At 43.3% G+C, this 12,958-nt stretch overlaps 1 protein-coding gene across 7 annotated transcripts in view; it reads right to left on the bottom strand.

The window, feature by feature from the left end:
- Positions 1-12,958, bottom strand: part of Phf12 (PHD finger protein 12) — a 47,807-nt gene that overhangs the window by 8,644 nt on the left and 26,205 nt on the right. For all 7 annotated transcript variants that reach the window (XR_388469.2, XR_003949452.1, XR_003949453.1 and 4 more), the window contains 4 exons: positions 12,102-12,495; positions 8,605-8,725; positions 6,266-6,398; positions 3,667-3,831 (listed from right to left, as the gene is read on the bottom strand). Coding sequence is in view for 4 of the 7 variants with exons in the window: in XM_006533400.2 (XP_006533463.1) it covers positions 3,667-3,831; positions 6,266-6,398; positions 8,605-8,725; positions 12,102-12,495 (813 nt within the window). In the remaining 3 variants the exon portion in view is untranslated. The remainder of the gene's footprint in view (positions 1-3,666; positions 3,832-6,265; positions 6,399-8,604; positions 8,726-12,101; positions 12,496-12,958) is intronic.

Here is a 12,958-nt window from a genome sequence, read left to right as displayed (position 1 = left end):
ATCTGAGTACTTAGTCAATGTTAGTTTTCATTATCCATCCCTTCATGACTCATATGACAACCGAAGACTTCTTTGTTGAAGAAAAAAAAAGACACTTTGACTTACATTATACACGAACGAAAGAAACACATGAAAGAACTACTCATAAATTCCACTAACACTTACTGAGTGCCTTATAAGTCTGGCACTGTTCCAAATCCTAGAGGTCCAGGGGTGAATATAAAAGTATATAATATATAAGCCTTGCCCTCAAGAAACTCAGTCTAGTGGGGGAAAACATAGAAAGGCTATTACAATACAACACAATGCATCCTAGGGTACAGGCACATTTGAGGTGCTGTTATTAGAAAGGAAAAGTCCAGCAGGGCAGTGGTGCTGCACACTTGTAATCCCAGCATGTGGCAAGGAGAGTCGGGTGGATCTCTGTGAGTCTGAGGCTAGACAATGAGGAAAGAAACATGAAGTTGAGAATCACCAAATAGTGCTGCGTGCTTTCTAAAGCAGCAGGAGGATGAAGCAGTGGGCTACACTATGGCTATGCCCTGGGTAAGGGCAAAAAGGCAGGGAAGCTAGGGAGCTCTGAGCCGGGTACCAGGCTCTCAGCAGGTTCCCCCTGTACTGCTGTGACCAAGCACAGAGGCCACGGTCCAATGACACTGTTCTCATTTCATTCTCAAGCTGTCTAAAAACAAACTGTTCTTCAGGAAGTTTATAACCCTGACTTTCTCTTCAACAATAAACTATTTAAGGAAAGCCAAGGAAAGGATTTAACCAAGGTCTCCCAATGTGTTCACTTCAGCTCTAGGCTGTCTTCTAATGAAAAAAAAAAAAGATTTATGTGGGCAGTGGTGGCACATGCCTTTAATCCCAGCACTTGGGAGGCAGAGGCAGGTGGATTTCTTGAGTTCGAGGCCAGCCTGGTCTACAAAGTGAGTTCCAGGACAGCGACAGCTATACAAAGAAACTCTGTCTCAGAAAACAAACAAACAAACAAACAAACAAAAAGATTTATTTATTTCATTTACTCAGGACCTCTGGAAGAATAGTCAGTGCTCTTGACTGCTGAGCTATCTCTCTAGCCCCCAGGCTATCTACTGAATTTACATGGAAAACGAATTAGTTTGGATTCCTTTTAGATCCATTTAACTAGCTGTATGAGGCATCCCACCTTATAACCTATTTCTGTAATGAGAAACACTGAGAAAACCATTATACCAGAGGGTAAATAGTTACTTAGTTAAGATTTCGCTACATGGGGCTGATGAGATGGCTCAGCGGGTAAGAGCTCTTCCAAAGGTCCTGAGTTCAAATCCCAGCAACAACATATTGGCTCACAACCACCCGTAATGAGATCCCTCTTCTAGTGCGTCTAAAACCAGCTACAGTGTACTTACATATAAGAATAAATAAAAATCTTTGGGCTGGAGCAAGCAGGGCCAGAGCAAGCAGAAGTCCTGAGTTCAATTCACAGCAACCACACTGTGGCTCACAACCATCTGTACCACTACAGTGTATATAGTGAGAATTCCGAAAGTTTGGTTTCTTAAAAACAAACAAACAAACACCCCAACAACAACCTAGAAATATTATAAAATTATGTTTCTGTTTTACTCCCAGGGTGGGGAAATGTGGTGGCTTTGGACTGTTCGAAGCAGCTGACTATGACTTGCCTCACGCTCTAACAGAGGTGTGGATTTGCCAGTTGCAGATAATTTCTGTAATTGTGTGACATTCTGAATTCTGGGAACTTTTCAGAGCCCCAGTAGGTGAGGTCAGGGGGTGGGGGTCATGTGGGGGTGGGGTGGGTGAGTGGTTTTGGTTTGTTAGTAGTTGTGCTCAAAGAAACAAAAGGAGATTAGCTTCAGTGATCTCTCTCTCCCTCTCATCTCCCTATCCTTTCTTTCCTATCTAGTAATAGAAGGTGAAACCAGGTGGACAAAGGGTGGGAAGAAGAACCCATAAAGTACCAAAGATCAGCTACAGAGGGGAGTAGTGTGATGGAGCTTAAAATACGGGCGCCACCTAGTGGCCATGTTTAGAACTGCTGATCTCCACCACCACATGCATGCACTGATTTCCAAAGAGAAAGAACAAGTTTATATGTGAGAATAGTGTATTAAGCCTTCTAGATCAACTGAATATGGGGACTGAATAATTTGAAAAATAGCAAATGCTTTTCTTCGTTTTCAGTTTTTGGGAAACGGTTTTCTCTGTGTAACCCTGGCTGTCTAGGAACTCACTCTGTAGACCAAGCTCCCCTCTAACCCAGAAACCCAGCTGCCTCTGCTGCTTGCCTCTGCTGCTTTCCAGTTCTGAGATTAAAGGCGTGCGCCACCACATCCAGTTTTGGAAATGTCTCTCTCTGTCTCTCTGTCTCTCTCTCTTTTCAAGACAGGGTTTCTCTGTGTAGCCCTGGCTGTCCTGGAATTCACTCTGTAGACCAGGCTGACCTCAAACTCAGAAATCCGCCTGCCTCTGCCTCTTGAGTGCTGGGATTAAAGGTGTATGCCACCATGCCCGGTAAAATGTCTCATTTTTAAAAGACATTTTTTTCTAAAACAGAAATTATGAGTTACCAAGAATCAATATTATAGGTATCACTCAAGAACAATCTTTGTTCTAGTGGCCAAATCATAGTCTGATTGAAATCATTCTTAAAAATACTTATTCCAGCACTTGCTTCACACACAACAAAACAATTCCTAATTTCAAGTTACTCTCAAGCAACTCAAGAAACAGAAACATTAAAAATCCAAACAAAGACAACACACCCACAAACAGCAGTCATAAAAGAAGAAAAAAAAATCAAATAGTGATTCATGCTCTAAATGGAACAGTTGGGTCTATTCTCTGTAGAGCAGGCTGGCCTTGAACTTGTAGAGATTCACCTGCCTCTGCCTCCCAAGTGCTAGGATTAAAGGTGTTCTCCGCCACCACCACCCAGCTGCAAATGTTCTTCAGTCTTTTTGGACATTGTTTAGAAGTATGAAGTGCCTAGAAATATTGTATCATAACAACTTACAGTTGCTTTAGTGATATTCTGCTTGATTAATTACAATGTCACCTCAGAGTTCTCAGAAGGGGACCACTTAACAGGGACAGACAATGTAAGTAATAGTCAAGTATGCTGGCTAGTTTTAACTTGGCACAAGATAGAATCAATTGGGAAAATGCCCTTTCAGATTGGCCTGTGGGCGGTTCCACCCCTTGGGCTGGTAGCTCTGAGAGATGTAAGAAAGTGGGCAGAACCAACCATGAGGCCATGCTACCAAGCAGCATCAGCCAAGCTTGTGCATCAGCTGTTATCTTAGGTTCCTGCCCTGATTCCCTCAGCAGTGAAGTGTGACCATCTCAGTTGTAAGCTGAAACAAATGCTACCAATCCTCCCCCAAAACAAAACAAAAACCAGTTGTTTACAGTTATGGTGTTTATCACAGCAATAGAAACCCTAGGACAAAATGTTGTATGTGACAAGGGAGACAACTGGGCTTGTAATAGGCTGAAGGGTGCTTATCTTCTGGAGAATTATAGACAGATTACAAAAGCGCACCTGCAATGTTGCCTTTAGAATTCTGACCACCACTCTCAGGTTATTACTACACGAGGTCACATTTATTACTTGCCGAGACACCAAAGACATATCTTACTGAAAGGGCTGTGACTTACCTTCAAGCTTCTTCTTTTGACAGACTGGAGCACACGGCGGTTAGGAGGGTGCTTCTTGTGGATTCGGTTCAGGAAATCTACTTTGACAACATGTTGTGAAATGGTGTCCTGGAACCGATCAAACACCTGGCACCGATTGCTCAGAGTCAGGTTCTTCTGGTTCAGCTGGAGACAGAGCAGAGACCACTCTGGTGAATTTGAAGGGTGCTGGCCCCTCCAGCTAAGCCCCATTCTCTGGGCTTAAAAAAACCCAGAAGCTCTCTGGGGAATGGGCTACTTCTATGTGGACAGGATGTCAATGGGAGTAAGGAAACACCTGCTTTTGTGAGTTACGAAAGTGAAGTAGCCTGGAAATGCCTTCTCATTTAGTCTGACCATACGCTAGGTCAGAGCAACCCATCAGGATTGTTCCTAGCAGCACAGAGTTAAAGAAGATGTAGATCTTGGCCCTGTAAAAGCCAAAGAACCAGACACCCTGCCCATCAAGTCAATCTCTCACAGAAAAAGCTGTCCTACATAGATGCCTTGCTCACACTGAATCAAAATCCTGTGTGTTCTGCCCTATTCCTGTTCTAGGGTACCAGGAAGCATTGCTGAGCTCACCTCATTTATTATGTCTTCCCTTGAAGGGAGAAAGCTCTGGCCTGCTCTTAAAGGTCAAAGGGAGAGGAGGGAGGCATGGAGACTTGACACTTCCCATCTCCTCTGTTACATTTGGCCCCCTATACTTTATTTCAAAAGACAGGGTCTGGATAAGAAATGGCTCAAGGTCAAGACTTTCCACTCTTCCAGAGGACATGCTAAGTGGCTTACAACCACTTGTATGCAGTTCTAAGATGTCTGATGCCCTCCACTGCTGTCCCCTCAGGTCACCTACATACATGTGGCATTCATTCACAAAGACAAACATCCATGCTCACCAATAAAAATGAATCTTAATAATTAAAAAAAAAAAAAGCCTATTACTCTATGTTGGGTATGGCCATGCGAGCCTTTGCTCTCAGCACTTGGGAGGCAGCTGAGACAGACAGACCTTTGTGAGTTTAAGACCAGCCTGATCTACTAGCTAGCCTGGGCTACAGAATATGACCATCTCAAAAATGACATAACTTAAAAAAAATTTATGTGTATGAATCTTTTGCCTGTATGTATGTATGATGCCTGCAGACTGGATACCCTGAAACTGGAGTTATAGACAGCAGCCATATGGGTGCTGGGAACTGAACATGAATCCTCTGCAAGAACTGCTAAGTCAACTCTCTAGTCTTGATAAAAATAAATCTTGGTACACAGTTTTAATACTAATACTCTGGAGGCAGAGGCAGGTAGCACTCTACAAGGTAAAGGCCAACCTTGTCTACAAAGCAAGTTCTGGGATACAGGGCTACACAGAGAATCCTTATTCCAAAAAAACCAAACCAAACCAACCAAACAAAAAGACTTAGAACCTTAGAACAGCCCAGTAAGACTCATTCCTGCAACTTCCTAGATAGCAAAGTGACCAATAAAATCAGCCAGTCTCCACTGCTGCTCCTTAGGACGAGTGTTTGGGTGAACTGTTTATGGCTTTTTTTTTCTTTTTTTTTTTTTTATCTGTTTCAGCAGGAAGCAAATATGACACAGAGCCCAGTGCAGCTTCTTCCCAGGTCAGTCTCTCTGAATGGTATGGACCTGAGATAGGAAGTGATTCTTCTGTATGTGCACAGCGTATGCATACAGTGTGTGCGTGTGTCTGCGTGCATGTCTTAGCAACAGTACTAGGAATGAAGCCAGAGCTTCATCTGTACTAATCAAACACTCTGCTCCTCTACTCTCCATCCTTTTGAGAGTGACTTTTGACAGCAAGTTTCCCGAAGTGCTCATGGTATAATGAATGCTAACAGTCACTCCATGGCTGTTACCGTCTCCCTTCTACTCACTGTCTTGGGGATAAAGCCCAGGACCTCGAAGTGCTCGGCCACTGAGCTACACCTCTACTCCCCCGCTGTATGTCGTAAGCACCAATGGTTTAATTTGGAAAGGCTGTTTTTGTGAGGGAATACCTTTTCATGAAGTTGCCCTCTACGACCTTTTGGGTGACTGTATAGAAGGACTATCTGTCCTGCAAAGAGCAGATCTGTTCTAGTGTAGGAAGCAGTGTCTGAAGAGAGCCTGTGAGATGGCTCAGTGTATAAAGGTGCCATTCAACAACTCACTGAAACCCAGGATGACTGACACAGGGTCGTTATAAAGAACTAATGCAAGAGGGCAACAAACTCACTGGACGCATGGGCCACACGGACTCCTGACAGCCAACCATTTATTTTTTTAAGGTTGGCTCTAATACTCAGTCTCTATGGCTATAATAGCAATTGTTTAATTCACTGTGGAGTAAAAATTATAAGCAAGCAAGTCAAGCCTGCCTGTACAGCTGAAGAAGGTACTGGGGAAAGGCAAGATGCGCAGGGGAGATAAACCAAGCATAATTAGGATGGTCTGCTGAACCCAGCACCTGCAAGATTATACTGAGCTCTGCACAAGGGGATGTTACTGTTTCTAGGGGATTGGTCCCTGCTCCAGCTGGGCCTGTAGAGAGCTCACTAAACACTAGTGTGCTTACCACCACATGTTCGATGTGATTCGGACACATCCATCTGCCCAGGGGCATGGCAGTGAGCGGGGGCTCGAGGCAGTCCATGTGAAACAGAAGCGGGCAATAGTCACACTGGATGAGGGGGGCCACTCGACAACTCCTGCAGAGGAACGAGATGTGATGGGTGATTTCTGGGGCAAAATTCAAGACCATTCTACTCTAAAAAGATCCTTTCCTCCTCAGTCAGTCCTCACAGCCTGTCCTGTCCATCTTCCCTCCCTCTAGGCTCTGTCACACTCAGTCAGCAAGGAAGATGAAAACCAGGTTCTTCATTATTTTATCTTATACGAAGAATGTATCTTGTGAATCTAAATGTTTGGAGTACGGCTAAAGTAGCTGTTAGAGCAAAAATGACCAATGCTTAGTACTCAGCTCCGCTCTCTGCCCCTGTTCTTTAAGGAATTCTCACTTAAAAATAAATACATAAATCAACAAGAGGCACCTCCCAACAAGCCTGCCTGCTGAGTTCAATTCGTCAGACCCATGATAAAGGGAGAACCAACTTGTTCAAGTTGTCCTCTGATCTGTATACTTATGTTGTGGCAATTGTGTATCGTCTGTCATACAAACAAATGTGAAAAGAATAATGCATGAGCAGTCTTTCTGGAGTTGTAACTACAGAACAAACAACTTCCCTTCTGTATAAAAAGAAGCCAGTGCTGATAAGTGGAGATGGAGGCAAGGAATGTTGTGTGCACCTCTGAGAACACTCCAAAGAGAGCTTGTCAGCAAACACCAGTGCTCCCAAAACTGTACTAGTGCCAGAGCTCAGAGCTTCTCATTCTAATATGCCATTTAGTTTTCCATAGCTTTCCTAGCGAATACTTTTTTTTTTTGGTTGAGGCGATGGTTGTGAAGCCAACTCATGTAACCTCAACTTACTATATCCCTAAGAATGACTCTGAATGCCTGCCCCTCCTGCATCCTCCGCCTGAGTGCTGGGATAGCTGTCTGTACCACCATCCTGGGTTTCTGTGATGCCAACTAAGCATCTTCTCCTGCTAGGCTGCTCCAACCATAGTACAGTTTTCCTGATATACTCAAGCCAACAATTCCAGTTTCAGGCATTGAAACATCTGGCTCCTATAACTGAGGTGAGCCTATCTGAAGGAAACTAGTGTCCTAGGGCAGCTGTGTATAACAAACTTATACAAACTTACTTGTAGGTAGTCAATGGAATGGACAGATACCTATAACACTTTAAAATTTATGTTTAACATTTTGCTAAGTACCTCATTAAAAAAAAAAAAAGCCAGAAACCTTTTGTGTGTGTATTGGGAAGGAGGAAAAGTACATGTGCCATGTGTTCATTTAGGGATGGAGTCTTCTTCCACCACATGGGCCCTCTGGATTAAAACCAAGGTCAAGGCTTTGCGGCAAGCACCTTAACCCACTGACCATCTCATCAGCCTCTCGCCCTCCAGTTTAAGTCTAACTCTAACTTACAGCAATCACCATCAATGTACTGTACTGGGATCTGTGGCTTTCTTTTTTTTTTTTTTTTCCTTTTTGAGATGGTCTCATGATGTAGCTTTGGCTGGCCTGAAACTCACTGTGTAGACCAGGCTGGCCTTGAACTCATAGGAATCTGCCTGCCTTTCAGATCAAAGGTGTGAGCCACCAAACCCAACTTCTTTTTATGGTTTAGTGTTCCACAGTTTCATAATAAATTTTGGTCATGTTCACCTCTTGTTACCCTCTTAGCCCTTCCCTTCCCCCAACAAGCCCCCGTGAGTTTCATGTCTTTTATGGGTGTGGGATTGAGTTTAATCCTACAATTTTTTTTTTTTTACATTTATTTAGTGAATGTGTTTGTATGTGTGTGCATATGCCACAACTCCCATGTATAAGTTAGAAAAGAACTTGCCAAAGTTGGTTTTGTCCTTCTGTTCAGGTTGTGATGATACAAGAGCCTTTACCCTGTGGTCCATGTCAACGAGTTCTGACCCACTGGGTTTAAATCAGGGTAGGGGGTTACATAATGAACATGGACTCTTCAGTGGTGATACCATTAAGTTAAACGGCACTACTTCCCCATCAATTGAGAATCCCTCAAGGAAGGGGGAAGCCTTGTGAGCCTAGGCTAGCCTTGAACTCCCCAAACCACCTCAATATCTTAAGTGCCGAGATTATAGGAATGTATTATATATCTGGCTCAATTCTTTGACTCCACAGGTAATTTGTTATTGACATATTCAAGAAGTGGCCAGTCAACTAGTTCTGTGTGCTAATACCATTAGAATATAAGCTGTCCACATTTAATTAACACACAGGACTTACAAGGGGTGACAGAGGAAAAAAAATACCTGTTACATGTGAAGCAGACTTTGACCGGCAAGGGAACAAGACCATTATGGTCTAACTCATGCTGTGTCCTTTTTACATTCTTCCCTGTGGTTTCTTCCTTTCTTCTCCGTTTGCTAGAACCTAGAAAAGAAGCTGGTGGTGCTGAGCTGTCCTTGGCTTCAGAATTCCTTGTTGAAATATGAAAATATTAAGTGAAAGAACAGATCTAAGCAAAAGCATGTGCCATGGTTCAGACAAGACAGACAGACAGACAGTAAGAAAGAAAGACCACAAGGTAACCAGGAAATAGAAGTCACCTGCTTTGTGGCAGAAATATTGATTTCACTAATATAAAATAATGAGAAATCTCTGATAGTAGAAACCTGCACGTATGTTCGCGCACACACACACATACACACATCTAAGTTACATGGTTAACAAGGACTAGACTGTGAAGAAAACTAAGCAAAAGACTGTAATTTAATTATGTTTCTATAGAAAGCAGATGCCATATGCAACCCTCACTCCCACTCTGACATAAGGTAAGTTTTCTCTTAGTCCTGGCTGATGTGACCAGGCTGGCCTAGAACTCAGAAATCTACCTGCCTCTGCCTCCCAAGTGCTGGGATTAAAGGCGTGCAACAGTAAGCATAACTATATGTGTCTTTTTTTAAAAAAAAAAGCATGTGGGGGTGCACACATAGTATACACGTGCATAAAGGTCAGAAGGTAACTTTTCTCTACTTTCACTTTTATGGGGTTCCAGGAATCAAACTCATTAGACTTCCATGGCAAGTGCCTTTATCACATGAACTAACTTGCTAGTAGCCTGATAGGCTTATCTATCCATCCATCCATCCACCCACCCACCCACCCACTGCCCCCCCTTTCTTCTCACATAGCCCTGGCTCGCCTCAATCTTAGAGATCTATTTTCCTGATTTTCCCATGGTGGGATTAAAGGCACACACCACACTTGGCTTATATGTAATTTTTAAGCCTGCCAATGTTCTTTTTGCACATATGTATGTATGTATGTATGTATGTATGTATGTATGTATGTGTGGGGGTGGGTGGGCATAAGGTAGATGTCAGATGTCTTCATTGATTGAGGCAGACACTTCCTCTAGCGCTTACCATATTAGTTTGTCTGGATAGCTGCAAGCTTCCTCCATCTCAGCCTCCCACAGGCTGGGATTATAGGCAAGCTGTTATGCCCCCCCCCCCCCCCAAGAGGGTTTCTCTGTATAACCCTGGCTGTCCTGGAATGGAACTCACTTTGTAGACCAGGATGGCCTCGAACTCAAAAATCTGCCTGCCTCTGCCTCCTGAGTGCTGGGATTAAAGATATGCACTACCGGGGGCTGGTGAGATGGCTCAGTGGGTAAGAGCACCCGACTGCTCTTCCAAAGGTCCGGAGTTCAAATCCCAGCAACCACATGGTGGCTCACAACCATCCGTAACGAGATCTGATGCCCTCTTCTGGTGTGTCTGAAGACAGCTACAGTGTACTTATATATAATAAATAAATAAATCTAAAAAAAAAAAAAAAAAAAAAGATATGCACTACCATACCCGGCTTGACATGGGCTCTGAATATATAAACACCAGCATTTGCACGGCAAGCACTTTACTCTTGAGCCATCTTCCTAGTCCTCTTTTGTTTTTTTGAGACTCTGTAGCCCGGGCTGGCCAAGAACTCATTATGTAGCTCAGGCTAGCTCTAAACTCTTGACAGTTCTGCTTCTGCCTCTTAAATGCAAGGATCCAAGCATGTATGATAGGAACACAGGTGTATGGTAGACACCATGCTCAACCAATCTCATTTTCTCTAGGAAGAGAAATTAAGATCTAGAAGCACTATGCTATCAAGTAGACTTGATTTTCTTTGTAAAAGGGACAATTTGATAATAGCTAGCAAACCTCCCACTGCAAACTGTGACCTAGCAATTCCAATATTAGGAATTTACCATACACATCAGCCCTATAGATCATATCTTAAGGGGGCTAGAGAGATAGTGCAAAGGTAGCTCAAAGGCCTGGCTGCTTTTTCCAAGGACCCAAGTTCAATCTCTAGCACTAACATGGTGATTCACAAACATCTGTGACTCCTGTGCCAGGACTCTGTCTGATAGCTTCTTTTGGCTTCTGTGGGCACTAAGGTACACACATGGTACACAAGACATGCTTGCAGGCAAAATACCCATACACATAAATAAATGAGAAAATATTAGGAACAATTTAACTGGCAATGAATAGAAAACTGTTTAAATCATTTTGATTACATTTACACAATGGATTATTATGGTGCTATAACAAAAACCTAATAAAATGCTAAATTAATGTTAAAACCACTAGAATGCATTGTAAGGATAAAAAACCCAAATATTAGAACAGTTTTTTGGTATGTTATTTAAGAAGAGAATACGAGCATGTATAGACACTTGCTTATACACATACTCTCAAGACACACAATTTGTGGTTATCTGCAAAGGGCAGGAGATGCTGAGCATCAAATCCAGGACTTTGTGCATGGTAGGGAGATGCTCTATCACCTAACTACATCCCTAAACTTTGTTTCATTTATTTATTTAAGTACTAAAAAGTAGGGCAGTGGTGGCACACGCCTTTAGTCTCAACACTTGAGAGGCAGAGGCAGGTTTTGAGTTTGAGGCCAGCCTGGTCTACAGAGTGAGTTCCAGGACAGCCAGGGCTACACAGAGAAACTCTGTCTTGAAAAACAAAAACAAAACAAAAAAGAACTAAAAAACAATTGTAATTATGTACAAATATGTATCTCCATGTGGATTGTGGGATTATGCATGTGCGTGCAGGTGCCTGCATAGGCTAGGAGTCAGAAACCAGAGGCTGCATTTAGAGACAGCTGTGAACTGCCTTATATGGGCGCTGCAAATGGAACTCAGGTCCTCTGGAAGTCCAAGAACAAGTACCCTTAACTGCTGAGCCACTGCTCTAGCCCCCTATTTAATTAAGTTTTTTTTTCATTTATTCTTTTATGAATATGAATGCTTGCCAGCAAGTACACATGTGCACTATGCGCTCGCCTGGTGCCTATAAAGGCCAGAAGATCCCTTGAAACTGGAGATATTGATGGTTGTGAATCACTATGCAAAGGCTGGGAACTAAACCTCAGTCCTTTCTGCAGGGGCAGCCAGTGTTCTTAAGGATTGGGCCACCTTCTCAAATCCTCCTATGTTTTTGAGATAGGTAGCTCAGGCTGGCCTCAAACTCATGATCCTCTTGCTTTATCCTCACAAGTGCTAAGATTACTGGTGTGTGATATTTGGCATATATCTTAAACAGAAAACAAAAGATGCAGGGGAATAACAAGATAGGAGATAGACGACTCAGAAAACAGAATAAGTACTATAACAATTACAACCTTTGATGCGCTTCTCCAGGCAAAATCAGGAACAGGAACAAAAAACTGGCTACGGGCAGTAGTAATCCCTTGGGAAGCCAGGGTAAGAGAGGGTTATGATGATGATGTCGCTAACCTGGTAGTGCAGTGGTACAGGTCAGTTCGTTGGGCAACTGAAACTGGGTAGGGTTCCGCTCCATGGCAGCAGCAATCAGCAGCTCAAAAGGCCGCCGCAGCTGGGGCTGCACATAGTCCGGCTCTGCTGCGACTGGCTCCTCGTCCACGTCAACGATGTCCTCATCGACGTCATTATGCTCAGAGGTGGGGGTCTCTGTGCTGGCGTTGGATGTGGGGGTGCCAGGCCGGCTGGCTCTCCTTTCCAGGATCCGGGCATGGGCAATGGCCTTGAGTTCAGTTTTGCTAGCTGGTCTGTCCAACAAGTCAGTGTCACTGCTGGGGGATGTAGTCCGTTTGCTAGACTTGTCCACCAGTCCATTGACATGGCCAAGCTCCTTTTTCTGCTCTCGTTTCTGCGCAAATGAATAGGTGGGCCATCATGAAAAGAACAAAACAGAGATGGCTATATGTCTTACTAGATCACTTATAAAAATTATAAAGCCCCTTACACATAACAATTATTAAAATTGAAATTTTATTTTGTATGTACTGGTATTTTCCCTTGCGCTGTGTATGCGCCTAATACCCACAAATGCCAGAAGAGGGCCTCAGATCTCCTGAAAGTGGAGTTGTAGGCAGTTGTGAGCTGCCGTGTGGGTGCTGGGAATTGAATCCAGGTCCCCTGGAAGAATGGCCAGTGCTCCTAACTGCTGAGCTTTCCAGCTATAACTGAACTAAAATGAGAAAACATGGCAGCAATGAAATCACCAAAAATAGTGTGGAATGTTTGAAAAATATAATACTTAACATTTCTATACATATTAAAGCACAGGGCAAGCAGCTAAAAAACTAAATACAGTAAGAACACATTTAGTG

The sequence above is a fragment of the Mus musculus genome, chromosome 11 (genome assembly GCF_000001635.26).
Source record: "Mus musculus strain C57BL/6J chromosome 11, GRCm38.p6 C57BL/6J".
Lineage (NCBI taxonomy): Eukaryota > Metazoa > Chordata > Mammalia > Rodentia > Muridae > Mus > Mus musculus.
This window is presented reverse-complemented; position numbering and strand designations above follow the sequence as displayed.